This window comes from Tauraco erythrolophus, chromosome 19 (assembly GCF_009769465.1).
Source record: "Tauraco erythrolophus isolate bTauEry1 chromosome 19, bTauEry1.pri, whole genome shotgun sequence".
Classification (NCBI taxonomy): Eukaryota; Metazoa; Chordata; class Aves; order Musophagiformes; family Musophagidae; genus Tauraco; species Tauraco erythrolophus.
Window position 1 is genome coordinate 3,783,636 of NC_141483.1, and position 27,659 is coordinate 3,811,294.

General features: G+C 58.3%; 5 protein-coding genes across 6 annotated transcripts in view; 2 read left to right on the forward strand and 3 right to left on the reverse strand.

Annotated features, from left to right (window-relative positions):
* Positions 1-5: 5 nt before the first annotated feature.
* On the forward strand, positions 6-5,839 carry DDX54 (DEAD-box helicase 54). 2 transcript variants are annotated; one of them, XM_086623385.1, is made up of 20 exons: positions 6-62; positions 528-660; positions 746-816; positions 900-1,085; positions 1,173-1,222; positions 1,342-1,383; positions 1,605-1,700; positions 1,851-1,972; positions 2,193-2,254; positions 2,410-2,541; positions 2,826-3,036; positions 3,369-3,503; positions 3,833-4,054; positions 4,144-4,217; positions 4,287-4,529; positions 4,697-4,842; positions 4,920-5,033; positions 5,109-5,213; positions 5,416-5,519; positions 5,616-5,839. In XM_086623385.1, the coding sequence occupies exons 1-20, from the start codon at positions 21-23 to the stop codon at positions 5,837-5,839; spliced, it is 2,514 nt and encodes an 837-aa protein (XP_086479511.1). In that variant the 5' UTR covers positions 6-20. The 2 variants fall into 2 exon arrangements, with proteins under 2 accessions (XP_086479511.1, XP_086479510.1); XM_086623384.1 differs by having other exon boundaries at positions 21-62; positions 4,329-4,529.
* Positions 5,840-6,365: 526 nt separating this feature from the next.
* Positions 6,366-9,300, reverse strand: CFAP73 (cilia and flagella associated protein 73). The gene is made up of 8 exons (XM_086623720.1): positions 9,293-9,300; positions 8,704-8,880; positions 7,914-8,019; positions 7,649-7,753; positions 7,381-7,581; positions 7,039-7,260; positions 6,604-6,762; positions 6,366-6,512 (listed from the first exon to the last, which is right to left on the reverse strand). Exons 1-8 carry the CDS (start codon positions 9,298-9,300, stop codon positions 6,366-6,368), a joined length of 1,125 nt encoding a protein of 374 aa, XP_086479846.1.
* A 1,012-nt stretch (positions 9,301-10,312) lies between these two features.
* On the reverse strand, positions 10,313-18,770 carry VSIG10 (V-set and immunoglobulin domain containing 10). The gene is made up of 8 exons (XM_086623721.1): positions 18,686-18,770; positions 17,708-17,992; positions 13,891-14,172; positions 12,746-13,039; positions 12,081-12,191; positions 11,612-11,624; positions 10,538-10,692; positions 10,313-10,383 (listed from the first exon to the last, which is right to left on the reverse strand). Exons 1-8 carry the CDS (start codon positions 18,768-18,770, stop codon positions 10,313-10,315), a joined length of 1,296 nt encoding a protein of 431 aa, XP_086479847.1.
* Positions 18,771-19,941: 1,171 nt separating this feature from the next.
* Positions 19,942-22,614, forward strand: PEBP1 (phosphatidylethanolamine binding protein 1). Its single transcript, XM_086623498.1, has 4 exons — positions 19,942-20,089; positions 20,466-20,575; positions 21,203-21,303; positions 21,697-22,614. Exons 1-4 carry the CDS (start codon positions 19,955-19,957, stop codon positions 21,912-21,914), a joined length of 564 nt encoding a protein of 187 aa, XP_086479624.1. The 5' UTR covers positions 19,942-19,954; the 3' UTR covers positions 21,915-22,614.
* A 1,662-nt stretch (positions 22,615-24,276) lies between these two features.
* The window catches only part of TAOK3 (TAO kinase 3), a 64,164-nt gene continuing 60,781 nt past the window's right edge, over positions 24,277-27,659 (reverse strand). The window contains exons 19-21 of the mRNA XM_086623664.1: positions 26,535-26,747; positions 25,908-26,090; positions 24,277-25,757 (exon numbers count right to left, since the gene is read on the reverse strand). Of these exons, the coding sequence (XP_086479790.1) occupies positions 25,596-25,757; positions 25,908-26,090; positions 26,535-26,747 (558 nt within the window). The 3' untranslated portion in view covers positions 24,277-25,595. The remainder of the gene's footprint in view (positions 25,758-25,907; positions 26,091-26,534; positions 26,748-27,659) is intronic.

The window sequence follows — 27,659 nt, forward strand, 5'->3', positions numbered from 1 at the left end:
CTTCCGCCGCCGCTACCGACATGGCGCCGCCGCGCGCTCGCCGCCCGCCGCAGGGAGCGCCGGTAAGAGGCGGGGGACGGGACCGGGGAGGGTGGTGAGGGCGGCGTCCCCGGTGCATCCGGTTCCGGTGTCCGCGGTACCGCTGTGCCCGGTTCCGGTATCCCCGGTCCCCATGTGCCGGTGTCCCCTGTGCCCGGTGCTGGCATCCTCGGTACCAGTGTCCCCAGTCCCCATGTGCTGATGTGCCAGAACCGGTGTCCCCCGTACCAGCGTCCCCAGTGCCAGTGTCTCCAGTACCGGTATCCCCATTGCCAGCGCCCCCAGTGCCAGTGTCCCCGGTACTGGTGTCCCCAGTGCCAGTGTCCCCAGCACCGGCGTCCCCAGTACCAGCATCCCCATTGCCAGTGTCCCCATTGCCAGTGTCCCCGGTACCGGTGCCCCTGCCCACCGCTGGCAGCGCAGAGCTGCAGTGCCCTGGCACTGCCGGGATGCCCATTGCCACAGCCATGTCCCCTCGCTGTGCCCAGGTGCCCACGCCCCCACTGCCCGCCTTCCCTGCCGCCGAGGAGGATGATGGCGCCGCTGCTGACCTGGACACACGGGCCATGGTGCGGGCCCAGAACCAGAAGAAGAAGAAATCTGGGGGCTTCCAGTCCATGGGTGCGTGCGGGGTGGGGGACAGCGGTCCCGGGACAGGGACCGTGCCCTCCTGCCCGCACCCCCTCACCTGTCCCTGTGCCCGCAGGCCTCAGCTACCCCGTCTTCAAGGGCATCATGAAGAAGGGCTACAAGGTGCCCACCCCCATACAGCGGAAGGTGAGCGTGGGAGGTGGCGGGACCCCCACCCTGGGGTGGCAGCAGTGGGGCGGTGACGGTGACGGCGGGGCGGTGTCTCGCAGAGCATCCCCGCCATCCTGCGCGGCCGGGACGTGGTGGCGATGGCGCGGACGGGCAGCGGGAAGACAGCCTGCTTCCTCATCCCCATGTTCGAGCGGCTGAAGGCGCCCAGCCAGGCCGGGGCACGCGCCCTCATCCTCTCGCCCACCCGCGAGCTGGCCCTGCAGACCCTGAAGTTCACCAAGGAGGTACGGGGGACAGCGGGGGCGAGCGGGGGCAACGGGGACGAGGCGTTTGGTTCCCTCCTGCTGACGTGTTTCTTTCTCACGCCGCAGCTGGGCAAGTTCACGGGCTTGAAGACAGCCCTGATCCTGGGAGGAGACAAGTAAGCCGTCCCCGCGTCCCCACCGGTCCCCGCTTCCCTAAAGCCTCCCCAAAACCTGGCGAGGGGCCGAGCTGCCCCGTGCCGCCCAGTGCCACCCCAGCCTCTCCCTGGTTTTGCAGGATGGAGGACCAGTTCGCCGCCCTGCATGAGAACCCTGACATGTGAGTGGGGGCACGGGGTGGGGACCTGGTAGGGAAATGGCCCCTGAGAGCCACCCACCATCCAGGGACACCGCTGCTGTCTACAGCCAGCGCACCCGATGGACATGTCCTGGTGTTCCCATGGAGCATCGTCCCGTGCTCCCCACGGGTCAGATTTGGGACCTACACCTGGGAGAGTGTCCCCCCCACACCTGGTCCCGTCACCAGCTCTGTCCCCGCAGAATCATTGCCACCCCCGGGCGCCTGGTGCACGTGGCAGTGGAGATGAAACTGAAGCTGCACACCGTGGAGTACGTGGTGTTCGACGAGGCCGACAGGTCAGTGGGGCACAGGGGGGTCCCCGGGACTGGCACAGTCCCTGCAAGTGGGGTGAGCAACAGTGGGAATGAGGTGCCCTGGGGGGCGGCAGGGCTGGGCACAGAGGGACCGAACGGGCGCTGCCATGTCCCGTGTCCCCTCCCCTGCAGGCTCTTCGAGATGGGCTTCGCCGAGCAGCTCCAGGAGATCATCGCCCGGCTCCCGGACTGCCACCAGACCGTCCTCTTCTCCGCCACCCTGCCCAAGCTGCTCGTCGAGTTTGCCCGGGCTGGTGAGGAGCGCAGGGCAGACGGCACCTCGGGGGCTGGAGCTGGGGGGAGCCTGGGGACGGGGACATGGGATGGTCCTGCAGCTGGGCTGGGCCCAGGACTGGCAAAACTCAGCTGGGTCGCAGCTGGGCCAAGCAGGTGTCCCCGCATCGAGGGATGCGCCTGGTCCCAGCAGCATGTCCCACATGCCACCCACATCCTGCGTGTCACCACATCCCCCAGGTCTCACCGAGCCCATGCTGATCCGTCTGGATGTGGAGTCCAAGCTCAGTGAGCAGCTCAAGGTGAGAGGGGCTGGAGGGGGTCAACAGGACCTTTGTGCCCCCTACCCCCTGCCGGCCACGCTGCGGTGGCTCCAGGCTGGCAAGGAGGGGACAGAAGGGGTGGCAGCGTCTGATGTGGGGATGCAGAGGGGCTGAGCTCTGCCCTCCCTTTGCAGCTGTCTTTCTTCCACGTGCGCGGGGATGACAAACCGGCAGTGCTGCTCCACCTCCTGCGGAGCGTGGTGAAGCCCCAGGACCAGACAGTCGTCTTTGTGGCCACCAAGCACCACACAGAGTATCTCAAGGAGGTAAGTGGCATTTGGGGGTGCCCAGGGCCCCTTGCCAGGCCAACGTGGCATCTGCATCTGTGGGCACGTCCCTGCTGGAGTCTCTGCCTCCGTTTCCCTGGGTTGAAGGAGAAATCCCAGTATATGTGATTATGGAGGTGCTCCTTGGAGAGAGGGGAGAGCACATTGGGATTTGGGGGTCCAGGTGGGCACCTTGGGATCTCAGGGCCCTGGGAGCTGGGGACTCTGTCCCTTGTCTGAGGGTGTGTGCCCAGGTGGGATCTGACATCTCTCCGCTGCTCCAGCTGCTGACGGCCCAGGGCATCCACTGCACGCACATCTACAGCTCGCTGGACCAGACCGCCCGCAAGATTAACATCGCCAAGTTCGCCCAGGGCAAGTGCCCGGTGCTGCTCGTCACCGACGTGGCCGCTCGCGGGCTTGACATCCCCATGCTGGACAACGTCATCAACTACAGCTTCCCCGCCAAGGGCAAGCTGTTCCTGCATCGCGTCGGTGGGTGCCAGCGCACCGTGCAGGGCTCCTTGGAACCTGGGGGTCCCTCAGGGTGACAAGGAAGGTGTGAGCGGGCGGTCCTTTGTCCCATTTTTCTCATCCCTGGGCTGTGGGGGCTTTGGGTGCAGGGCTGGTGTCTTCCCTTTTGATGGCACCGTGGTGGGTTCCCCTTTGCCTCCTTCCCCAGCAACCCACAGCCCCTTGCCAGCCATGCGCACCTGGTAAATGTCACGTGCGTGGGCTCCCAGGGACACCAGTGGGTCCCTGCCTGGGTTGGGGCAGGCTGGGCTGGCACTGGGTCTGGTTTCCCACTCTCCTTTTCCCCATACCAGGTCGCGTGGCCCGAGCTGGCCGGAGCGGCACTGCCTACTCACTGGTGGCTCCTGATGAGATGCCCTACGTCTTCGACCTCCACCTCTTCCTGGGACGCCCACTCGTCCTTGCTGGTGCCCAGGAGATGCCCGCTGGTAAGGCAGGCATCAGGGTGGCTGCATGTCCAAGCTGGGACACTGGCCATGTGTCCACTTCAGTTTTATCCTCGGCCAGTGCTGCAGTTCCTGGTCTTGTGGTTGGCATTTGTGTAGAGGGGTGGTGAGCTCTTGTTATAGGGGTGCAGCTGGGGAAAATGGGGTGCTGGGGGCTCCGACACTCCCCCCGTAGCAGGGATGCAGATTTAACACTGCCGAGCTCCGTGTGGCTCTTAGCTCTGCTCGTTTAATCCTGGCTTGCTGCCGTGCCCGCTGCAGCAATCCCGGGTGGGTTCCAGCGAGGTGACACAGCGTCCCCCGGGCTGCAGATGCTGGCGGGGTCCTGGGCCGCGTCCCCCAGAGCCTGGTGGACGACGAGGAGTGCCTGCTGCTGACGGACCATGAGGGCTCGCTGGAGCTGCGCAGCCTGCGCCGCATCGCCGACAACGCCCATAAGCAGTACCTGCGGTCCCGGCCTGGGCCCTCGCCCGAGTCCATCAAGAGGGCGAAGGACCTGGATGTGTCCCAGCTGGGCATCCACCCGCTCTTCAGTGAGTGCCCTGGGGATGCCAAGGGAGGATACCCCATTCCCCTCACCAGGGAGCTGATCTGTGCCCCTCTCCGTGCCCACGTTCCCCAGGTGCTCGCTTCGAAGACACCGAGCTGGAGAGGCTGAAGTTCGTGGACAGCATTAAAACCTACAAGTCCAAGGCGGTGAGTTGAGACCCGTCCTCGGGCACGAGGTGCCTGGGTTGGGTGGGGAGAGAAGGTCCTTGCGGTCAGCCGTGCAGCTCACCGGGGCTTCTGTTCCCACCCCGGGAGCAGACCATCTTTGAGATCAATGCCACGTCCCGGACGCCGGCCAGCACTGTGATGCGGTCGAAGCGACGCCATGACCATGCCCTTATTGAGAAGTACCAGCGTGGGCAGCAGGAGAAGCGGGCAGCGGCTCTCAAAGGGCAGGGGCCATCCCTAGCCCCTGCCAGCCCTGAGGAGGGAGAAGAAGGAGAGGAGGAAAACCTCCAGGTAATGGGGCAGGGATGAGTTTGCCGTGGCTGCTGGAGCTGCTGCAAGGCAGCCTGCGCTGGGTGCTGGCAGCACCAGGGCACCCGGGCTATGCCAGGGTTTGTGGGCCAGTGCAGTGACTGGTGAGGGGACACAGCTCCTCCATCCCATCCACCATCCCCTTCCAGGACGTGTTCTCCACTGTAGTGGGCCAGAAGCGAAAACGGGGCCGAGGGGGAGAAGATGGTGCCAGGAAAAAGCTGCAGCAGCCGGCGCAGCGGGACGAGGACTTCTACATCCCGTACCGGCCCAAGGACTTCGAGAGCGAGAGGGGGTGAGTCGGGGAGGCCCCCCGCCACCATCCCACCCCAGCCTGCACGGGGGGCTGCTCTCACTGCCCGCCCTTGGCAGGCTGAGTGTGGGTGGCGAGGGCAGCCCCTTCGAGCAGCAGGCAGCTGGAGCCGTCCTGGATCTCATGGGTGATGAAAACCACAACCTCAACAAGAGCAAGCAGCTGCTGAAGTGGTGAGTGGGGTCTGTCCATGGGCTGGGGGCGGAAATCAGGGCTGGGGGATCCCACCGGCCTCCTCTCTCCCCCAGGGACCGCAAGAAGAAGCGGTTCGTGGGGCAGACGGGCCAGGAGGACAAGAAGAAGGTACGGACGGAGAGCGGGCGCTACATCAGCAGCTCCTACAAGAACAACCTGTATCCTGCCCGCAGGCGGTGCTGCCTGCCTGTGCCATGGCGAGGGCTGGGGGCGAGAGGGAGCGGGGCTGGACCTTCTGGCATCTGCATGGCATCGTGCCCTGCTCCTGGGGCAGTGGTCTGAGGAGGGAGGCTGGTCAGACACCGCAGTGGGTCGAGCAATGGGGAGTTGCCACACATTCCCTTAATGCTCCCGGCCCAGCTATGAAAAGTGGAAGCAGAAATTCAAGGTTGACGAGCGGGATGAGGATGAGGAAGACCAACGAGGCAGGGAGCAGTTCAGAGGGAAGCACAAGCGTGGGCACGGTGAGTACCCAGAGCAAGTGCTGGAGCCCCTCCCCCCCCATCATCCCCCCTCCACCACCTCCGGCCTTGGCGCTGAGCGTGGCCGTGTCCCCGCAGGGCCCGGGCAGCCGCCCGCCCGCGGCAGGGCGCGCTCGGAGCTGAAGAACAAGCAGCAGATCCTGAAGCAGCGCAAGAAGGCGGCCAAGCAGCGCTTCCTGCAGAGCGGGGGGCTCAAGCGCCTGAAGGCGCGCAGCCGGCAGCGGGTGCAGGAGCTGCGGCAGATGGCATTCGGGCGCCGGGTGGGCACCGCCAAGAAGGGCAAGTTGCGGAAGAGGGTGTAGGGGAGGGGGCCGTGCCCCGGCGGCTTCCCCTGCGCCTGGGCTGGGTGCCGGGGAAGGAGACATTAAATACTTGGCTGGTTTTGCATCCTGACTCCTCTCTGTCCTTGCTACAAGCATCGTGCCCGGGGTAATTCCCACCCCCTTGGACTGCCCCTGGGCGCAGTCCTAAAACAAGCGGGTGCTGCGGGTCCACAGCTGGGCTGTATTTTGATGGAAGACACCTTCGGAGATGCCAACAGCGTGAACGCAAGCGGCAGTTCCCCCTTCCTCCACTGCCTGGGATGCCCTTGCGGAAGGGTACCCAAGAGGAGTGGGCTCTGCCCTGGGGAGCCCTGGCCCCCGCCTCAGCGCGGTGCCATCCCGGTGTGCCTGTGCTGCTGCCATCCATGTTGCCTTGCGTCATGGTGGGTCCCAGACATGTCAGGGAGTGAACGCCAACCGCAGGGAGGTACTAGAGCTTCTGTGGCTCCACAGTGGCCATGGCAGCCTCTCCCCAGCCCCAGGAGAGGGTGGTTTTCCCCAGAGGCTATTCCTGGCTTGGAGGCACCCTGGCATCCCTGTGGCACAGCGGGTGCTTGCTGGTAGCTGCAGGCAAGCGGGGGGGATGCAGTCCCGGCCGCCTGGGGCACAGCTCAGCACAGATGGCAGCCAGGTCCTGCATGCAGCGCAGCACCTGCGGAGATGGGAGCCTGATGCCACAGCCGTCTGGAGCCATGAATGTCCCCGTGTGTCCCCCAGCACCCAGGGGAGAGGGCTGCACTGACCGTGTCCAGCTGCGCCTCGGTGTCCTCCAGGGCCACATCCGCAGGGACCCCGAGCCGTGTGGTGGCGAGCTGGAAGAGGGTCAGCACTGCCAGCTTGATCTGCCCCAGCAGCTGGGTCTTCTGAGTGGCCGTGCCCTGGACATGGGCCCAGCAGGACTCCTGGGGGACAGAGAGCACTGGGCCCCCCCAGCCACTGCCCCGTGTCCCCTGCACCTGGCCAGGGGGACACAGGAGTCCTGGCTGTGTGTCCCCCATGCACAGGTGCTGATGCTGCTTTCTGGGCTCATGGGGACCCCCAGCTCAGCCCAGGGGGTGCCCCCACAGCTTCCCACCACCACCACTGCATTGGGCATCTCCCCTCTGCAGCATGCTTGGGGTCCGCACTGCTGCCCCTCTCCCTTGGGGGGTCCTTGGGCACCCCATGTCCCCCCTTACCCTCTGGAGCACATCATGGCGGGCAGCATCCAGGTGTGCACGGAGCTGGGTCAGCTCATCGCTGGTGCGCAGGAGCTCACTGTCGGCCTCCTCCTGGTACCGCCGGAGCCGTGCCTGGCCCTGGGCCAGCTGCTCCCACCTGGCTTCTGCCTGTTGTGCCAGGGCTGCCCGCGCCCCTGCCAGCGCCCCAAAATGGGCCAGCATGGCTGGGACATCCTGGAACTGGGCAGCGGGAGGGGGCTGAGAGGCTGCAAGGGCTGCTGCCCTGGACGGGGTCGGTCCCCCACGAGGGGCTGGGGGACATGCAGGGTGGCATCGCAGGACGGGCACCCCCATGCTCACCTGCCCCATCCTGGCCCACACACCCTGCAGGTAGTCGCCAAAGCGGCGGAGGCTCCGCAGGCGCTGGGCCAGGCGCTCCCTGCGCTGCAGCAGCCCCGCGAGCTCCTGGCGCAGGCGGGTGGCTGCGGCACCCTGCTCTGCCACCTGCGCCCGCTCCTCCTCTGCCCGCTGCAGCGCCCGCTCCTGCCTCGCCGACAAAGCCTGTGGCGTGGGGACAGGGTCAGCGGGGCTCCCATGGCCTGCCCGGCCTCAGCCCTCACCCTGGCACCTTGAGGAAGGCATCAAATTTGAGGTTGACGTCCTGGAGCTGGCCTTTCCGCTGGCTCAGCTGCTGCTGGCGCTGCTCCAGGTGCTCCATCCTCTGCCGAAACTCCTGTGGGACCACTGGGCACTGAGAGCATGGCAGAGTGCCCGGGGGGGGACAGGCACCAGCCCATGAATGGCTGGTGATGTGCCCGCCGGCGGCTCCTCTCCCGTGGCGCACCACAGTCCCCAGGGAGGGGGCACACGGAGGGGCTGGGGGCTGCCCTTACCTCCCTCTTGCTCTGCAGCTCCCGCTCCACCTCTGCCACCTCTCGCCTCTTCAGCAGCAACCGTGTGGAGGGCAGCAGTGCAGTGGCATCCCATGTTGGCACCGTCCTGCCATGGGTTGCGTGGAGCTCATCGTGGCTGGGTGGGGAGAGCCATCCGCCACTGGGGCATGGCTGGGGCCCCCCAGGGACCGCCGCTGCCTGCCAGGGCTCAGTGCCGGGGGGCCTGGCCCACTCTCCCCTCACCCACCCTCCCTCCTGCCCATCCCTCCCCTCGGAGCCCCCCAGTGCCACTGTAGCATCCCTGGGAAGGACAAGTCACAGCACAACCTCAGCTTTCTGATTAGACCCCGGGTTACCCCCTGCATCCCCCAGCGGGGCAACAGGCTCAGCAGCTCCCCACTTCCAAGGGTGGCAGCAGGAGCTCAGTTGTGGGGGGGGCACGCGTGTGAAAGCCACCCAGGAGCATGCTGGGCAGCACGTACGCACCTGAGTGTCCTGGTGTCTGCATGGCATGCAGGTGGGGATGGAGCCCTGATACCAGGGTGCCCTCTCCTCCTGGGGTGCCCCAGCTGGGGACACACTACAGCCCCCTGCCTGTGGACCCAGCACCCACCCAGTGACATCCACCCTGGGACCCGGCTGTTGGAACATAAACCCGCAGAGCACTGAGGACGCGGGACGTGCTGGTCCCATCGCTGAGCCCTTGCTCGCCTCCAGCCAGCAGCACCCGCTGCGGGAGCCAGGTGGGCAGCTGCCCATCCTGCAGGGAGCACGGGGGGATCTCACTCACTGCAGCCGCAGCTTGTCCCGGAAAGCCGTGCGCAAATACTCCTCCACGTCAAAGGCCATCTCACCCCGTGTCTCCTCCTCGCCGAGGGGCTGGTGTGGAGGAACCGGGACACGGGGCAGCCGAGATGGCGGCAGCACAACACTGTTGCCAGGGGCAGCCAGAGGCTCCCGCAGCTCCCTGGGATTTTCCCGGCACGGCTCTGAGCAATGCCCGCGAGGGCGGGGTGCTGCGCACAGGGACTGCACTACGGCTCCTTGGGGACAGCTTGTGGGTCAGTCCCACTCGCAGCCCTCTAACCACACTCCATCCTCCCTCCGGGCACAACCGGACCCCAACCATGTCCCACCACATGCTCAGGTTCCCCCTGTACGCCCTGAGCTCTCCTCCATCTCACACTGTTCCTATCTACATCCCAGGGAGGGCTCAGACCCTGCCAGGTCACCCACGGTGCCTACGCTGCTCCTCTCCGCGTGCCCCCGGAGTGCCTCCCTTCCACTCCACGTGCCCTCAGGTCCCCTTTGTTCCCCCACGTGTGCGCTCACATCCCCCCGTTACCCGCCACACACACTCAGATCCGTTGTGCACTCACTTCTCCATCACCCTCTACGCATTCTTTCACTCCCAACTTTAGGCAGTTTATTCCTGTTCCCCTCCAGCACATTCAGAGCTCTCCACCCCCCTCCAACCTCCCTTCCCCTCTGCTCCCATCCTGCTGTTTGGCCATTCCCATCCATACGTGCTGATCCCTCTCCCTCCGTTCACACTCGGATCCCTCCCCGCTCCCACACAGCTCCTCTCCGTTGCCCGTACTGTGCCTTTTCAATCCCCCCTTCACCCCTGCAGGGTGCCCAGGTTTGACCTGTCCCCCCATCCCCTCCTGCACGCTCTGGCCCCTCTGTCACCCACCCTACAGTTCCTCTCCACAGCTGCCCTGATGGTCTCCATGCAGTTCCTGCTCCCCTCATCCCCTCCCCGTATAAGTTCCCTCCGTGTTTTCCATCACGGCCAGGCATCGCCCTCAAAACCACAGCACAAGGCACTGATTAACTCCCGACTTAGACACGGAGTAACATTTCAAAAGGACTTGGGGAAAAAATATTTATAACAAACAAACAAAAAAAAAACAATTAAGCCACCCCAGAGTCAGCGTCACTCGTGTCCTGCGCGTGCACCAGTTGTTTCTTCCATGATCCCTGGACCACCGCGGCCCTGCAGCAACTTTCTCCATCACACTCCCCGCAACCCCGGCACTGCTCGTGACGACTGAGCCAGAACGCTGGTGTTTGAGTCCATCACAGGCATGAAGATGAGCGGGCTACTGGGACCCACTCCCCCAGCTCTGTCTGCGCTGGGCACCACCTTGTTAAAGAGGACCCCTGAGACAAAGAGGAACACGAAGAGAGGAGAGGAGAAATGGAGAAATGAGGCTGGGGAAGGACAGAGTGAAAGCTGGGGAAGGGGCGAGTGGAGAAGGAAGCAGGGATGCTCTGACCGAACCAGCCCGCTGCAGGACACCAACGGCCTGCGCTCAGCTACGCGGCAACGAGGACATGATTGATGCTGGGCTTCCAGCTGGAGCCCTCTGTGCTTCCGCATGAAGGGATGGAAACTAGGGGCCTGGTGTCTCTTCTCCCCTCATTTCTTGTGGAGAGAGGCAGTCACGCTGCTCGCCATCGTCACCTATGCAGGACACAGAGTAGGAGCATCTCAGAAGCAGAGTCTCAGCAACAAGCCAGACTACAGGAATTCCTCTGTCCCCGGCAGCTGCTCCTGGGAGACCCACAGCTTAGTTCCTGCCCCAAAACTCAGCCAGCGGGCAGGCACCGGGGCTCACCTTCTGTAAGGCAGTTGAGACGCTGGACGCTGTTCCCATTGACCAGTGCCATCACCTCATGGTTGGTGGAGCTACTAATGGTCTCCTCTTCCCTCTTCCCCTCATCATCATCTTCTGAGTCCACCAGCACTAAGACATCATCCAAGTCCTGATTCCTGTGAACAGTAGAGCAAGTGAAAGTGGGCAGAAAGGCTGAGGACAGCCTGTCCTGATCCCTCCCTCCAGCCTGTGCCTCCCCTGGCTCTGACAACCCTCTAAACCCACCAAACCAACCAATTTTGATGGACTCTTCCAATCCTGCACCAACGGTGTTCAAAGAAGAGGTGGTTTCAGACCCTGCTGGCAGCAACACCACCAACAGCATTCTGCACGGCTTCCCCTTCATCTTCCAAAGTCCTCCAATCACTTCACGTATATTCATGTACTAAACTGCACGAGCCTCTCCCGAGTGGAGTTATTCTCCCCTCCCGTACAGATGGGGAAACAAGGGGCCTCAGAAAAGTCTCCTTGTGCTGCAGCAGCACAGCTGTGGGAACAGAACCAACAGGGCCAAGGGAAGGAAGCAGCAGGGGTACAAGCAGGAAGCGGAGGAGAAATCCAGTGCTCCTGAACCCCAAGAAGGCACCTGTTCACGTACAGCTATCGGACATCCCTCCTCCTGGAGGAAGGACATGGGTAAACACCCACACAGAGCAGCAGAACATCACCATTTCTATTTGCTCTCTGTCTTCAGGCTCACCCGAACGAAGGAGACACTTTGCTGCAGCCTCCTCCCACACTAATGGGTGCCTCGCCAGCATTGTCCCTGCGCAATCCCAAAGCGGTGCCACTCCTGCTCTGATGCCAAGTGCTCTCCTCTCCCCTCAACTTCCCGCACCCGCATCCACACCGAGTCTCACCCAGCCCCACCATCCCCTTCCCGCGGGAGGCACAGCTCCCAGGTAAGAACAGCTTTGCTCTGGGGACAGCTCCGGCCTCCGACAGGGATATCTCGTCCTACGGGGAGATCACCTGTGGCACGAGACAGCCTGGTGAGGCCACGTGGGACTGGGGCTGAGGAAAATCAATACTCACCTGAATGCAGCACCTGAATGGGAGAGAAGGGAAAAGAGTGTTAGAAACCGGCCCCAGAGCAGTCCCTCAGGCAGCACGCTGCTGGTTTTACCGTACAACCCCTGCCAGTTCTGTCTGCAGTAGGATAGTCTCTGGTAGCCACACGTAGGAGCACAGATGTGAAGGTGACCTGCCCATGTGTGCATCAGAGAGGTCCAAGGAAAGGGGAGAACAGGGATGGCCAATCATAGTCTAGCTCCCCGGAGAAGGCAAGGGGAAGGTGCTTGAAGCACTCAGCTGGGGAAAGGCCTCGTGTTTCCAACTCATCTGTCTCCAGGGCTGACCAGGGGCAGGATGAGGCCCACGTGCTGGGGTGACCATCAGTGGCTGACTCCAGTGCACCAGAAGGGACAAGGCAGTGAAGGATAAACCCAGGCCATCCCAGGAAGGAGTAACCCCTTCCCTGGCTTGTGCAGAGGAGAGCTCCTACCTCTCAGGCACAGGAGAGGATTGTAGTACAGGACAATGCTGGTGACTGTGAGAACAGCCAGCAGGGACAGGACCACCACTGCGCCCACAACCCCGACGATATTCACTGGCTCTGTGGAGAGAAGAGGAGACGCAGGAGGCCAGCTTGTTACTGGGACACAGACAGATGAGGAATTCTCAGCGCAAGCAATAGGGCAGGTCCCGGTGCTGTCTCAGCTCCCATTTCCCATCGTTGCAACAGTCCCACCAGCACAAGGGCTGAGGCTTTCAGGCACTCATACTTGATTGATACAGACAGCAACACAGCAAGGTCCCTGTTTTTGTGCCCACGTGCACTTAGTGAAAGCAAACCAACCCCTGCCTGTTGCACCTGGAGCAGCTCGGCCCTCGGAGGCGCTCCTCTGCACCCACAACCTACAGTAGGCACTACTCTCTCAGGGCCATTACGCCGAGGTGAGAGGAATCAGGCCTTTTCACCCTGGGATGAAGGGAATGAAGGGAACCAGTCCTCCAGCTGCACTGGCTGTGAGAGCATGGAAAGCGTCAATGGGCAAAGAGGGCTCTTAGGGGCAAAGGGAGGCCCTTGGGGGCTTGCCAGTGGCCCTTGTGAACTGTGTGCCTGACTTCTCGCTCCCTGCCACAGCGACCCCGGGCAGCCCCACTCACGCTTCACCGTCAGGCAGACGAGCAACTCCCTCAGCCCCACGGGGTTCTGTGCCTTGCAGACGTAGCAGCCCCCGTCGGTGTCCTGGGAGCAGTTCTGGATGGTGAGCCGAGACACGTTGCCCTCCTGGGTGATGAGGTACCTCCCTCCGGGTTGGATCTCCACCTCTGGCTGGGTGATGCCCCGCAGCCAGGTGAGCCTCGCTGCTGGGGCGCTCTCGGTCACACGGCATGTCAGAGTCACGCTGTCACCCACAAAGCAGGTCTTTGGAGGCTCCGACTCCAGTGAAGGGATTTCTGAACAGCCCAAAGGGGGAAAAAAAAAAATAAAAGAAGAGAGTCAAGGAGGGAATGGAGGAGTTTAACACAACAAGCAATCAGCCATCTGACTGATTAATAATCATTAACAGAAGGAAGTCAGACAGGAGTTTGGGACTGGAGCACTTTGGGTTTGGCATTCAGCTCACTCACGAGATTTCAGTAGCCTTCCAAGGACGGATCTGAGGAACTTTCACGTTGCTCAGTCCCTTTTTTGACACCTGTCTTTATATCCCCAGGGAAGAACGGTCAGAGGGTAGACAGCAGGAAGACAGCAGAGAGGAGAAAGGCAGCCCAGGAATTTTCCTTAGGATCAGCAGAGCTCTTGTGTAGCCCTGACAATCCTTGGAGGACAAACATAGCTCAGGTTTTAAAAAGCCACTTTAGTTAGATCCCTTAGGCACTTCAAGAGGGTCTGGGGGCATGCATGACCCTTCTACAAACCCAGCCCTATCAAACCTAATCTCAAGCTGACCAAGGCACTAAAACCACCTCTCACTTTCACGGTGGGACGAGTGCTTGCACAGGTAAAAAACTTGGCATGGGGAGATTTGTCGGCCCCTGAAGATGTACCCAAAACACAACTCACCTGCAACTATGCCACGATGGATCTCAGCTGCAGGACTTCTGTGCCTCGTGCAGTCACCTCTGCACAAGCCAAGCCCTGCCACACTGCCTTGTTAGCATCTCCCCCTGCAGCAAGAGCCTGCAAGCCCAGCTTGCCTGACTATTGCCTTAGTGCCCTGGAGAGCAGAGAATGACCAGAGTACCTGTCTGCCCCACCATTAGCAGGCTCATTAAAAGCTAACCAGATAGGCAAGTCAACTCACTTATCTCCACAGTGCACGCAGGCTCCTCCTGCTTGATGACGTGGCTGCCGACACATTTGAACACTTTGCCATGGGAGAGTTGTGAGCTGTTCAGCGTTTCCACGTGGGTGTCTGAGGAGCTCATGGAGCTGATGACCCAGCTTGAGTTCTCCAGATCGTGCCCCTCCGCTCTCCAGTGCAGGGTGGGGTGGGGGTACCCTCCGGGCCAGCTGCAAAACAGCTGCAGCATCAGCCCCGATGAGGAAGTCTCAGCCCAGCACTTTGGGGTTGAGTGCGGTGGATCTATCAGCAAGAACAGCACAAGGTTAAAAACATTTCCAAGTCACAGCTCGTGGCATCTCAGGGCTGGAACCCCCACAAGAACTTGTTTTTGCCATCACTCCCCTTGAAAGTCTTCCTGGTTTCCCTGCCTGTCTTGCTCCCTGACCTGTGTCCCACAGCCTCAGGGAAGCAGAACTCTGAATAACAGTCAACAGGGACCAAGCAGGTCTCGCTACTTGAGAACAAGGTTCTGCCTCTCCACATCGCTGATACAAGCACTCGCATTTCCCAATAACATGGTAAGCATCAGGGCTCTTACCAAGGGACACGTAACCAGCTTCTCAGGGCCACCAGCTGAAAGCTGGAGCACTTCCCCAGCAAGCTCAGCACGTCGCTGACGGAGGAGGCTGTTCCTAGCGTACACAGGTTGTCCTGGTGATTCCAGCTCACAGGGTCAGGGCCACGGACACGTGCCACTGAAGCCGAACCTGGCGTGCTCTGCTCCTTCTTGGCACCACTGTCGCTGCCACGTGGGGCCAGATGGTACTACTCAGCCACGCGCCACGCTCTGTGTCCACACCACACTGCAGCAGTGGGGACAAACTCCAGCAAAGAACATAGGTAGGGTAAGACACCACTGGCCTGGTGCCAGGGCTGATTGCTTGGTAACCACCACAACTATGTTTGTTATTTAAATAGAGGAACAACTACATGATGGCAGGAAGGGGTCAAAAGCCAACAGAAACCCAAGAGCAATCCCTTGGGGCAGAGTGGAGCTCACGTTTCATGCAATATAAATTCCTGCCTCTCTCCCATCAGCTGGTTTCACACACGCACCCATGCACCGGCACAGACACATGTGTTGGTTTAACAGCCATAGGGATTCTGGACTCTGATCCAGGCAGAATTAACACACTATGCCTCTGCGGTTGGCTTGCCTAATCCAACGCTGAACACGACCCCACTGGGAGACCAGAGGCTGCCAAAGCAAGCCCCACACAGAGGTGTCGGAGGGATGCCTGAGGTTTACTTTGCGGAGCGTTTATTCAAGTGATTTTCAAATGACATGCATTAAAAAACAAAGTCATCACGGCAAAACCCCTTGTGAGCTACAAGAACATACCTTCTGGGGCTTGCCTTTCCAAGAACTATCTACACACACCTCGTAGGATCTTTGAAACCATCTGCTCTGGCAAGAAAGCTCTCTAATACTTCCTCTGTCCCAGCTCTGGGGAGGTCTCATAACCGATCCTGAATCCTGGCTGTGGTTAATAAGAGCAACCTGTTGGTTTGGATCACCAGAAACTGCTCGGCATCGAGAGGCAGGCACAGTCCTGCCAGGGTGTCCAGCCAGAGAGCGGCACTTTTTTGTGCTGGTTCCAGGAACCTGCCTCCTGAAGCCATCAGCTTTACATCCTGAACTCCCAGCCTCTCCCAGTACAACTCCACTCTTCTGCCTAAATGCTAACAGAGATCTGTTTCAAAAATGTTAACAAACCCCAAACCTAAAAGCCTTCAACTGCCCACAACCAAAAAAACCCTCACAAAACACCAGCATAAAGGCCGTTATGCCCACAGAAGAGCCAACAGCAAGCTTATATCCAATTGCACACAAACACACCAAGGAATCCCTTGGAGGTGTGCAACTGCACGTTTCCTTCACACCATCTGCTTCCTATCCAAAACAAACACAGAACAGCAGCTCAAGGCAGGGCTGCACCTTGCTTCTAGAACATTTACTCTACTCCTTGTGGCTTTTTTAAATGCAGCTTTAAACAAAATGATAACTTTTTGGTACAACCCATGAGATGGATTGAAGCCTGTCAGCTGTAACTCCCACACGAAGCCTACACATCCTGGATGGCTCTTCTACAGCAATGCCGAGTCTGTGCCCGAGAGGTTCACTCCAGCCCAGGCCAAGTTGCTCAAGTAACAGTGAGTGTAAAAAATCAGGGCCCGTGCTCCTAGTCTGAGGCTGAGAACCTTCAGCTTCTGGCCTTCGCAGATGCTTCTTCTGCTGATCTCAAGCACCACCAGAAATACCTCTCCCGCCTATTTAAGGGCACACCACCGTCCCTCATCACCTTTGTAACCTTTGGCAACTAATGGACACATTAATTCCACCCTAACAAACGAAGCTCAGAGTGCAGCACCAACACTTGGGATGCCACAGACGTCTTTTGCTCATGAGCGAACCGCACCAATGCTCCAGACTTAGGGCTTCCCCTCCTAAGCCCCACACCTTCATATATATTCTCTGAAGCACCTTCGGGTTCGATTCCTTCACTCTGGCCCTCCACAAACCTCCAAACCCCATCCGCAGGTTCCTTGCTCCAGGAAGGGAATTTTTATTCATGTGAACTTTCAGAGATTTAATCTGTACAAAACAGGTACGACTTTTACGACACATACCGTTCACCAAACACCGAGAAGGAAGGAACACCCTGAACGCAAACAGAAAACAGGTCTCACATGGCAGGTGTTGACAGAAAGACCAGTAAGAAAGGCAGGGGCCAACAGAGCACAGAGTGTCACTGGAATAGGCAAATTAGCAGCAACCTGTCCCTTTTCTCAACCCTACAATATGGGCTTGGCTGGCATGAAGGACAGCAGGTCACAGCCCAGGTCTGACGGGCCAGAGCCTCCGCCACATCTGATTCGACTTGGTGAAGGGGCCAAGAGTGGTACTGGCCTAAGATCTGCGCTCCCTGCTGATCTGGAGGGGGCTGTTCCCACAGAAGAGATGGGACATCTGAGCAAGATATCAATTCCCCCACAGAAGCGGGAAGGACCTGCAGCAGCGGTGTGCAAAGTAATCGATTTGAGCGCTCTCCAGTCTGATCTTCCACCCGTGCCGTGAAGACTTTTAAGAGAATGAATAAATGAAATAGGGATGTAAACACGAGTAAGCACCAAAAGACACGCAGGAAAAAAGGGCTGAAAGAATGGCCTGTGCTGGTAACAACAGGCACACTCCCCGGACAGTGCTTCCAGCAGTAAATTTGAGGAACGTGGTGTTTCCATCAAAATCGGAAGGCTACACTGTAAGACAGACAACTCATGAGCTGAGCACCCTCCATCCTCACACCGGAACGATGGCAGCAGGGAATGGCACGGCACATCTATTTCAAACATGTACTTCAATCAAGGAAAAAAAAAGACAGTGAGCAGCAGCCCCCACCCTAAGATTTAGGAAGGCTCAAGTCAGCCAGATTCTGAGGCAAAGGACCACCCCGGAACAGCTACAGGATACGAAAGATCTGTCCAAAAATTAGTTTCTCATCACTAATGAAGAAGGAACTGAAGAGACATAGGGAGGACTTAACAGCTGGCATTTTGTCCTCTGCATTCCACAAAACCGATCCCTGACAGACCATTTAGACACACGTCTCAGAGCTTGTGAGTGAACGTGTAATTGAGGAGTATCAGCCTGCTCACAGATTTTGCACCATGAGGCCACCTTGCCCTTTTTTTACACTCTTTTTCCACCAGTGCCAGATGAATGTGGGGACCTGTGAGACTCGGGAGGAAATTCACAGAGACAGGACAGACTTACTGGCCACCAGGAGCTGGACCCTGTGCTCATGGTCCGTCTTGTTCAGCACTTCCTTGCAAGTGTAGTTGCCCTCGTCCTGCAAACGCAGCCCTGTGATGCGCAGCGAGCTGTTGTCAACGAGGGAGAAACGGACATCTGGTGGGAAGGTGACCTTCGAGGAGAAGAGCGGGGGGAAAGAGTGCGGATCCCCTTGAAACCAGACCACCTCGGTCGCTTCTTTGGAGACATTTCGGCATACAAGGAGGATGCTTCCTCCAACCTTCCCAAAGACCACTTCCTCTGTTCCTGCAAAACAGAAGGGACAGTGTTAGGGATCTAGGGAACTGGGAAAGCCCCGTTCCATCAGCAAAGACCTGGACATCTGATATAGATCAACCCCCTGGGGTGCTTGTTAGGAGGGCTCTTGCCAAAGGATCTCCACGATGCATTTGGAAGCTAACAACGTTCAGGGTTAGGGAAAGGGACACAGCTCAGAAGGCTCAAGAGGAAAACAAGGAGAGGCTATTTCTGCCTGAGAGAGGAGGACAACAAACAAGTGACCCGAAGGAGCCAAAGAAGAGGGATGTTGGAGCACTAATGATGCCAGCTCACAGCTCGCATCTCTCCCAACATTTTGCTGGACCACTTGCCCAAGCAGCCTCATCCCTGCGCCACTCAGAGGAGCACATGGTGCCAGAAAAGGCGATAAAAACCACCTCCAGACGACACAACCGTTGATATCCTACTTTCCCCTTCCAAAGAGCACCTGGACCCTACAACCAACCCCAGGGATTTGCAGGAGTCCTCCTCTTCCACCAGCCCCCTCAGTGTGTGCCCTGCTCCTTTTCAAAGGGGAATTTTGTGACAAAAATTACATTTTTAACCAGAAATCAGCGCTTAGGGTCGGCTGGAGAGGAGCTCCCCTCAGGAGCACCGTGAAGACTCTCATGGTCACCCCACACCGCTCCCCTCTCCTCAGCCCCCCCCCCCCCCCGCTACCTGCGGCGTCCCGGCGCGCCACCAGCCTCCAGACGCAGAGGGCGAGGAAGAAGCGGGCGGGCGGCGTCCCGCCGGGCAGCCGCATCGCCGTGTGCCGCCGCCACAGCCTCCCGCCTCGGGGAGGTGGTGCTACTACGGCCGCCTCCCCGGCGAACGGGCAGAGGAGGGCGGGCGGGCCCGGACGGGCCCGCCCGCCCTCCTCTGCCCGCTCGCCGGGGCCCGTGAAGGGAGTCGCGTAACCCCCTCCGCCGCCTCGCACCCGCCATCTTGCGCGCCCCCCCGCCCGCCATTTTGAGGGCGCCCCCTCCTCCCGCCCCCCGCCATCTTGGGACGCCCCCTGAGAGCGGCGTGAGGGCAGTTTCCCTGCGCGGGGGAAACAAACAGCGTGATTTTGGGGTATGTGGGGGAAAAAAAAATAAAATAGCACGCAGCAGCTTAAACCAAAGGTGGAGAGGAAAGCAGCAGAGCACAGACTGGAGGGAGAGTAGGACGAGGAAGCAGGTGGAGAGGGTAAACGATGCGCTTAGCCACAGCTGGAGGGGTCCTGAGGGAACAGGCGAGGAGGAAAGAGAAAGGTATGGATGTCTTCAGTTTCCTTACCCTCAGGATTCCCCTGGGTGAAGGTAGCAAAGCACAGCCAGCGTGCTGTTAAATTCCAGCAGCAGGTGCATTAGGAGAAATTGTCCCCATGACAGGTTCTTTTTGCTGACTGATGCCAAGTGGATCCAGTGGTCCTGTGTTGTCTGCCATTGCAGGCAGCAGCTTCCAGGCTGGTTTGTTACGTGTAGTAGTACACAGATAGCTTCTCTGCGTAACTGTAAAGCTTACAGGTATCCCCGGGTTCCTCCAGGACACCTCTTGAGAAGGGCACAACAGCTGTCCCGCACTGGGCTGAGGAGTTCGTGGGGCAGTGCTGAGACCGATGGGGGCTGCCTGCACTGGGCCCTGGCGCATCAATTACAACCTAATTAATGGCAGGGCTAAGGCCGTTAAGCAGGGCTGCTGTAGTAATGGTTCTGCCAGCGCTCGGCCCCTCCTGCCCCGGGCGAGGACGGGGACAGCGCCGCGGGCCGAGGAGCCCCCCGCGGCCCCGGCGTCGCGACCCCCCGAGTGGGGGCGCCCTAACAGCTGGAGCCGGGGCAGAGCTCGCGGTGCGCCACCGCCAATGGGAGCGGAGCGTCGCGGCGCCTCCGCCAATGGGAGCGTGGGGCGGGCCGAGCAGGGCGGTGCGGGCGCAGTGCGCGGAGGGGAGCGCTGCGAGCAGCAGCCATGCCGGTGGACCTGGGGCTGTGGAGCGGGCCGCTGAGCCTCACCGAGGTGGAGCAGAAGCCGGCGCACCCTCTGCGGGTCAAGTATGGCTCTGTGGAGATAGACGAGTTGGGCAAGGTGCTCACACCCACTCAGGTGAGCGGAGCCCGGCCCCGCGCCCGCGGGGAGTGTCGCACGGCGACGCGGCAAAATGGCGGGAGGCGGCCGGGCCTCTTGCGCCTTCACTCGGGCAGCCCGCATCGGACCGTCCCCGGGTGCCGGGGAGAGAGAGGGGTACCCTGCTTTGCTGTCGGCTCTTGCGCGGGGGCGGCGCGGTCAGGCCTGGCTCCGCGCTGCCCGAGAACTGGCGGCTGTGGTAGGCGGGGTGCGAGCCGGCAAGAACGGCCTTGAACCCCGGTGCTGCTACGTGCGCTGGTTACACGTGGCCTCCATGTGTGCTGATGCTGGCTGGCGCGGGCTGCGTGGTTACAGCAGGGCTGGCAGCTGGTGCTAAATGCTGTCATCCCTCCAGGTCCAGCGTCGCCCCACCAGCATCGAGTGGGATGGCTGCGATCCCCAGAAGCTCTACACCCTGGTTCTCACAGACCCAGATGCTCCCAGTAGGAAGGACCCGAAGTTCAGGTAATGGGGTGGGCAGCTCCCTGTTTTGCCTGGGGAAAATGGGGCATCGCTCTCGGTCTGAGCAGAGGCTTAGAAAGAGGTCCTGAGGGTGTGCTCTGCCTAAGGTGTAGCAGTGAGTCTGTGGCTCAGGATAGAAACAGTGTCCTTGTGTCTCTCCTTGAGACAGGGACAGCATGAGGAGGAGCAGCTGCTTTTGCCAGGGGTGTTTGGAAGTCTGTTATAGCATGGAGAAGCAGAGGATCTGCTGCTGGCTTTAATGTGGCACGTGTCTGAGTTGGAATTAGGTCTCTTTGTGCTACCAGTGGAGTCTTAAACCTGGGATCAGCTCACCTTTCTCAAATCAGGCTTGGAAACATGTGGAATACCTACTCTTAGGGGTCAGGCTCTGGGTTTCCTGGAGCTACAAGGCAGGATGACTGAGCTGGTTTTGACAGGCTCTGCATCCCAAAGGAAGCTGGACCTGCTGTAGGACTGGTGCTCTTCAGGTTTGGCAAACCAGGGGCGGCAGCTGTTAGATTCAATTTCCCCAACCTGACAGCCTTATGGAAAAGCAGCATCTTGGAGCAAAGAAAGGTCTTATCTGGGGCTGAATGTTGTCTGATTGATTTTTTTGCCTTCTCCTTTCAGAGAATGGCACCACTTCCTGGTTACCAACATGAAAGGCAACGATGTGGGGAGCGGCACTGTGCTGTCTGATTATGTTGGCTCAGGACCTCCCAAAGGAACAGGTCGGTACCTGGCTGCAGCTGAGTGTGATGGAACACGGTGCGCAGGGGAGGGCGCCAGCTTTGTGCGTGCTGCAGGAGCAGCCCACGCAGGACTGCCTGCAGCTCCTCGTAGCCACGGCCAGCGCAAGCACGTATCGCCACCATCCCTTTGCTGTGCTCTTCTGCCTGCAGTTGGTAGTCAGCATTGCCTGGCAGGGGGGAAGCACTGGTCTAGGCAGGACACGAGCTATTTAAGCATATCTAGTGCATCTTCTCTAAGCTCCTTTAGCTCCATTTTGGATCTTGGAGAACACAGGCATCTGTTTCTGGGCGCACCTGGGGTTGCTTTAGAGCAAACCTTACACCGGGGAATCACAGGTGACTGGTACTTGTAACACTGTCTCCTCCCCGCAGGGCTGCACCGCTACGTGTGGCTGGTGTACGAGCAGCCGAAACAGCTGAGCTGCAACGAGCCCATCCTCTCTAATCGCTCTGGTGACAAACGGGGGAAGTTCAAGGTGGCTTCTTTCCGCAGCAAGTATGAGCTGGGGGTGCCGGTGGCTGGCACTTGCTACCAGGCGGAGTGGGATGACTATGTGCCGAAGCTCTATGAGCAGCTCTCAGGAAAGTAGGCCGAGGGGACCTGAAGAAGCACTGTGCAGCACCGCTGGAGACCAGGCTGGTCAAAGCATGTCGCTGTCATTTTGTTTGATTAGTGAGTCTAACCTGACTGCTTCTGCCCTGACCGCTGGAACTCTGGCCCTGTCGCTGTCCCTGGCCTGAACCTGCTTCTGTGTCAGCGTGGTCCAGACCTGTGCTGTGCTTCAGCTGACTCCCATAGGTGCAGGCAATCCCTAGCTAGACGAGCTGCTGACAAGGTGTCCCTGTAAGGGCCACCCCCTCCAGGCTGACCTGCTCAAGGGAAACTGAAGCCTTTGTGAATTAGTGTCACTTCAAGATGTCTCTGCTGTTCTGAAATGGTATTATGTGGAGGTGGTATGGGTACAGAACCACTTCTGGGGTGGTGCTGGCTGTGTAGTCTCACCTTTGCAGAACAGGAGAGGAGATGAGTGTCTAAGGGAAACACCTTTTTTTTTTTAAATTTCATTTTTATGGCCAAGTATTCAGCCAGTGCCCCACTTCACTGAAGTGAACACTAAAGCAGTGAAGGGATAGCTGGCAGAAGGAGGCAGGGAAGCTGGTTTATAGCACTACTTTCTGTTCTCTGTTGCCACTCAAAGCTGAGAGACCACTTCGTTTTGTTCAAGTTCTGTTGTGACCTGATGTTAACGTGCTGTTTGCTCACAGTGCAATTAAAAACTTACCAAGGTGGATGGTGTGGTGGTCTTCTTGGGGGACGAAGGCAGTACTTACAGGAGCACCTCCCTCCGGCAGTGCCGTCTGAAACACTTCTTGCCTTGGTACCCCCAGCCAAACTCAACTGGTCACATCTTTGTGTCCGATGGCCCACCTCGTGACAAATGCAGCTCCGCTCACCCCAAGGTGCAGCTTGCCCTGCAGAACAGCAGCCCTGCGGAACAGCAGCCGCGCTCCCGCCGCAGGCTGTGGTTGACCACCGAGGGGCTGTAGCACAGCTGGGCACGTCCCAGAGTGGGGCTCAGACTGAGCCACAGAGGCTGCTCCCCTGACAGGTACGTGGCACGGTAAATCCTGTCCCCTTCATGGGGCATCCTTGGGAAGGCAGCTGTCTCCCTGCTTTAAAGTCATTTCCCAAAATCCCTTAGCAACACGCATCCTATGCACCGTTCGTGTCCCTGCTGTAGGTAGATGGTGGATTGAAGCTTAAAAGTTTGCCCTGTGACAGCAACCTCCTGTAGCTCAAAGAGAGCGAGTGCACAGAGTGGGGTGTCCATCGGGGAGGCTGCTGCTTTTTCCAGGGTGTTTCTGAAGCCACTAATACCCATCATCAACAAGGTAATTTATCCCCTAAAAACTTCCCGTCACCTCTCGCCATCCTTGCAGCTGATGGGGCAGCCTGTGCTCACGGATCTGCCCTGTGCCGTGGCCAGCCGCGGGGCAGCAGCGCCAGCTGTTAACAAGCCCTTCTGCCAGCCTCCCTGTGGCTGAGGGAGCCCAGTGCCTTTAGCCCACCTTTGGCAGCTGGCAGCAGAGCCGGTCCCTGGCTGCCCCCAGGGATCTCCCTGCACCCCAAGCTTCCGGCATGGCACTCCCTGGAGGCCTCCGTCCCTCCACCCAGCAGGTCCTGCTCTGTAGGAGCCCACCCCACCACAGCTGAACCCTGACTGCAGGTTTCAGCTCCTGGGAGGAGCACCACCAGCTTTACTGACCTGAAGCCACTTCCCAGCCCAGCTGCAGGCTCCCACCTGTTTTCCCAATCCTCCCACAGCTTGCAGGGAGGTCTGGTGGGGTCTCCTAAGAACTTACAGCAGAAAATGAATCTTTGGTCCAGTCTGACATCTTTAAAAGGTTAAAAAAGACGGAGCCAAGGGAATTCTACTTCATGGAAGTAGAAGCCTTCTCCCTTTTTTGAACTACTTCCTTTCTCAAAGGTCTACCACCTGCATGGTCTGAGAAATAGGTATCAAAAACCTCAACACGCCGCAGCAAGGCTCTGTGAAAGTCACAGCCACTCAAAGACAGGTGCTTGGTATCTGCCCCGAGGTAGTTCTTCCAACTCAGCCATTAAAACATTTAAACAGGGTTGATGGTTTTTCAGGAAAACATCCCCAACTGCTCAAGACCAAGCCTGAGCCTATCAGGCGGGCGGAGGCACAGTGAACTTCACTGTGCTCAGCAAGGCCTGAGCCCTCTTGGGACTTCTCAGGCTGGAAGCAGGACATAAAAAAAATGAGCCTCAAAACCTCGACTATGGATAAAACCAGGTTTGCAATAAAGCCCAGAGGTTGCTCCAGTGGGACAGCCCCCCCCATCAGGCACCCACCCCGGGGGGCTGGTGGAGCAGAACGGGTCACCTCCCCTGCTCCCACCTTCCCACAATGACACAGCGAGGCGTTGTGATGAACACTTTTATTTACAAATATAATTAAAAGCTCTGACAGTTATTCATGCTCTTCCTTGGAACCTGAAAAATGTTTTTGTTGTTTTGTTGGGTTTTTTTTTTGTGGATTTTTTTGTTTGATTTTTTTTTTTTTAAAGTGCATGCAAAAGAAGTAAAGCCTTTTTTTTTTATCTTTTTATTGTAAGAAAATACACAGTTTGAAAGTGTGAATAATGCAATATTTATGACCAAGATCATGGGGTTGAGGGTGGACTTGGGGGAGGAACAAAACAAAACAAAACAAAAAAAGAAAAAAAAAAAAAAGGGCTGGGGATGATCCAACAGACAGTGTTGAACTGCAAGTACTGAACCGGAGAGTGGGCGGGTGGTTGGGAGCAGGAGGGAAGGGGGAAAGAAGTAAAAAAATTTTTGATCAGAGAAACAGTTAAAATACAATATGAAAATAAGTAAAAGCTCTCCTTAAATTCCTTCTATACACAAAATACACGATTTGACAAAGCCCAATTTGTGCTACTGGGATCCTGTGGGCTCGTTTTAAGTGTATTCAACATTCTCTGCGACAGCAGAAAATGATTATGATACAATCAAGAATATGCCGAGGGCCGAGGCCTCGTCCCCGCCCGGCCCGGCATGGTTCTTCTAAAAATCACCAGATCTTCGCCCCGTCCCTCCCCACCCCCAAAAAAGTAATAATATGTCACCACTGATATGTACAGCACGATTAAGTTTTTTTTTTTCTGTAAAATGTATCAAATTTTTTCAATCTTTAATAAAATTTTTTTATTATTTAATTATTCCTGATGAATAAATACCAAAAAAATAAAAATAAAATAAAATTATGCAGCAGCTAGTTCAGGTAAGGCTGCGGATTTCGTCTCTCTCCCCCTGGGTTTGTATATATCATTTGATTATTATTTTTTTTTTTTGCTTGTACTTTCATTGATTGGTGGTAAAATGAGTGATTGCTCAAAAGCAACATACATCCACTGTTTTTTTTTTTTTTCTCCATTAAAATCGTCTCCAAAGTTTTCACTGAAACATTTTTAATCATTGCACAGAGACATCAATACTGTGACATACTATGGAAAAGACCGCCAGGAGCTGTCCTGCCCCGGGATTTGACGCAGGGGGAAAGGGGCCCCTGATGGAGTAAGAATATACAGGCACTAGTCCGACACGATGTCAGTAAGAGAGACAGAAAGAGAGAGAGCACGCCCGTTAACATGGGGAATGTTGGGTTTGCAAGTTTTATCGTCATTTTGTTTGCTTTTTGTCTTTTTGCTTTGTTTCTAAATGGCAAAGAAATTTAATCTCATCTATAGTCCTCCTTGGGATATTCTAACGTGACCAAATTCCCAAAGCCCATTCGCAAGCTCTCCATGTCAAACGTTTCAATCTCTCGCTCCTGCCTTTCCAACAGAAACTTTATCCGCTCGCTGCGTTCCTTCTGGAGGGCGGCTAGCTCCTCTTCGATCTGAAAGAAGCACAGTCAGCAGCCCCCTCGCAGAGCACGGCCGCCCCGGGCTGCGGCAGCTCCCGACGCGCGGTGCCGACCCTGTGTCCGAGGCGAGATCCGCACCGGTAACCAGGTCCCCCCCACCCCAGCAGCCCACCCAAAACGTACCTTTTGTTCAAGGTGTGCCCTGCGCAGTGACACCCGTTGCTCCAGCTTCTGGAGTTCTCTTTCGTGCTGTGCTTCTGTCTGCATCTTAATTTTGCTCTGGTACGCGTTGAGCAGCTCCATCTCCTGCTGGAGCTGCAGTCTCAGGGCTTGGCATTCTGCTTCTTGGGCCTCGTCCAGCCGTAGCTGTAAGATCATCGGGAAAACAGCAATCAAACCTCCACTAGTAACTTCTCTGCTCCGGTGCCAGCGACACGCCGCTCTCCCTTCTCAAAGCCTGGGAGCCTCTAGCGTTTGCAGCAGAACGGGAAAGCAGGAAGGGCTCCATAAACCAGCTGCCTGCCCATTGGCACGGAGGCAGAAGCCTCGGAGAAGATCCAATTCTAAAACCCCAGCGTGCCAGGGGCAGCAGGGAAAGGATGCGCGTTCTGCGGGATGCTTATTACAAGAGGGAAAGTGCCACCTGATGCGTTACGTAGAACAGCTGTTGCAAGCACAGCTGCATCGCTCACCATCCCGCGGTGGGACGGGGAGAACACAGCGTGCTGCGAGGACTGGTGGCCCAACGGCACCCCACCTCCGTGAGGGACCCCCTGCCCAGGGACCGCAGGTGCTGGGCGCTGCACCTACCGCTTGTGAGGCCATCATCTCGTTGATGCTCTGCTCATACTGCTCTGCCAGGATGGCGAGCTTCCTCGTCTGCTCGTCCTTCAGACTCTTCAAAATTGTCTTGTGCTCACTCTTTGGAGTTACTTCCAGCTGGTGATTCTTCAGTGCTTTGTACTGCTTAGTTTGCACTTTGCATGTGTCCTGGAACTGCTTTTTGATCTGCATTTCCATAGCCTGCCAAGGAAGGAACGATGTGAAGAGCATAAAGAGCTTTGGGAATGGAGAGGTCTTAGTACATCCAAACAGGTGGGTTGGTGAGAGACAGGCACGGTTCCCCCATGCTCTGCGCTGTCTCCTGTCCCTGCAGGCGGGTGGGCAGGGCGTGCTCTGTGCCATCTAATGAGCGGCGTCAGCTCAGGCCCTGCTTCAGCACTGGGCATGGGCCGGGGCCAGCAACAGGATCCACTAAGTCCTCCTCAGCCCAGGGCGAGTCCATCTCCTACCACTGCTTCCTGCAGGTTGCCCAGCCCATCACCCTGCCACCTGCCTCCCAAAAACCATTTGCTTTTCCACAGCCTCCTATTTTGCCTCCACACGTTTCCTACCCTACCTCGGCCACGTGCTACACGGAGACCGCAGATCTCATAACCAGCGAGGGTGCAACAAGCGAATAAAAGCCATGTGCCTTTTTGGACGTTCAGAGGAGGAACAGAGGCTCCTCATCAACCTGCAGCCGAACTGGGACAGAGCAGAGTGCTCAGCACACCCACGTCCTCTCCTTCTGCTGACTCTGAAAGTGAGGAATCACCCCAAACCCCTTTCCACATCGAGGTTTACAGGCTGACACCACCCAGGGCCTGAAGAAAGCACAGCTCATCAGAAGCAAACTCTGTAATGCTCTGCTAAGAGCCAGCCTATTCTCACCCAGCAGCCTCAATTAGCACGGCACTTAAAGTTCCTCAGCGAGTTCCTCGCTGTCGTAACCCACAACTGCCTTACACCAGAGCAGCCCGGCACAAGGGAAAGGGATGCAAGGGAGAGCAGCAGTGCTGGTGGAGAACGGCGCTTCGGCAGCATGGATGCTGCACGCAGGAGGCAGCGAGCGCACAGACCAGCCTGCCTGGCAGGACAGAGGTTGGAAGAGGA

Excerpts from the sequence above, each read along its gene's own strand:
- DDX54 (XM_086623385.1), top strand. The coding sequence starts at position 21 with ATGGCGCCGCCGCGCGCTCGCCGCCCGCCGCAGGGAGCGCCG. Across the intron at positions 4,055-4,143 it reads GGGCATCCACCCGCTCTTCA|GTGCTCGCTTCGAAGACACC; the intron begins GTGAGTGCCCTG and ends CACGTTCCCCAG. Across the intron at positions 5,520-5,615 it reads GAAGCACAAGCGTGGGCACG|GGCCCGGGCAGCCGCCCGCC; the intron begins GTGAGTACCCAG and ends GTGTCCCCGCAG.
- VSIG10 (XM_086623721.1), bottom strand. The coding sequence starts at position 18,770 with ATGCGGCTGCCCGGCGGGACGCCGCCCGCCCGCTTCTTCCTCGCCCTC. Across the intron at positions 17,993-18,685 it reads GGCGCGCCGGGACGCCGCAG|GAACAGAGGAAGTGGTCTTT; the intron begins GTAGCGGGGGGG and ends TCTGTTTTGCAG. Across the intron at positions 14,173-17,707 it reads GGTCCAGCTCCTGGTGGCCA|ATCCACCGCACTCAACCCCA; the intron begins GTAAGTCTGTCC and ends TCTTGCTGATAG.
- CFAP73 (XM_086623720.1), bottom strand. Across the intron at positions 7,754-7,913 it reads AGCTGCAGAGCAAGAGGGAG|GAGTTTCGGCAGAGGATGGA; the intron begins GTAAGGGCAGCC and ends GTGGTCCCACAG. Across the intron at positions 7,582-7,648 it reads AATTTGATGCCTTCCTCAAG|GCTTTGTCGGCGAGGCAGGA; the intron begins GTGCCAGGGTGA and ends CCCACGCCACAG.
- PEBP1 (XM_086623498.1), top strand. The coding sequence starts at position 19,955 with ATGCCGGTGGACCTGGGGCTGTGGAGCGGGCCGCTGAGCCTCACCGAG. Across the intron at positions 20,090-20,465 it reads AGGTGCTCACACCCACTCAG|GTCCAGCGTCGCCCCACCAG; the intron begins GTGAGCGGAGCC and ends TCATCCCTCCAG. Across the intron at positions 21,304-21,696 it reads AGGACCTCCCAAAGGAACAG|GGCTGCACCGCTACGTGTGG; the intron begins GTCGGTACCTGG and ends TCCTCCCCGCAG.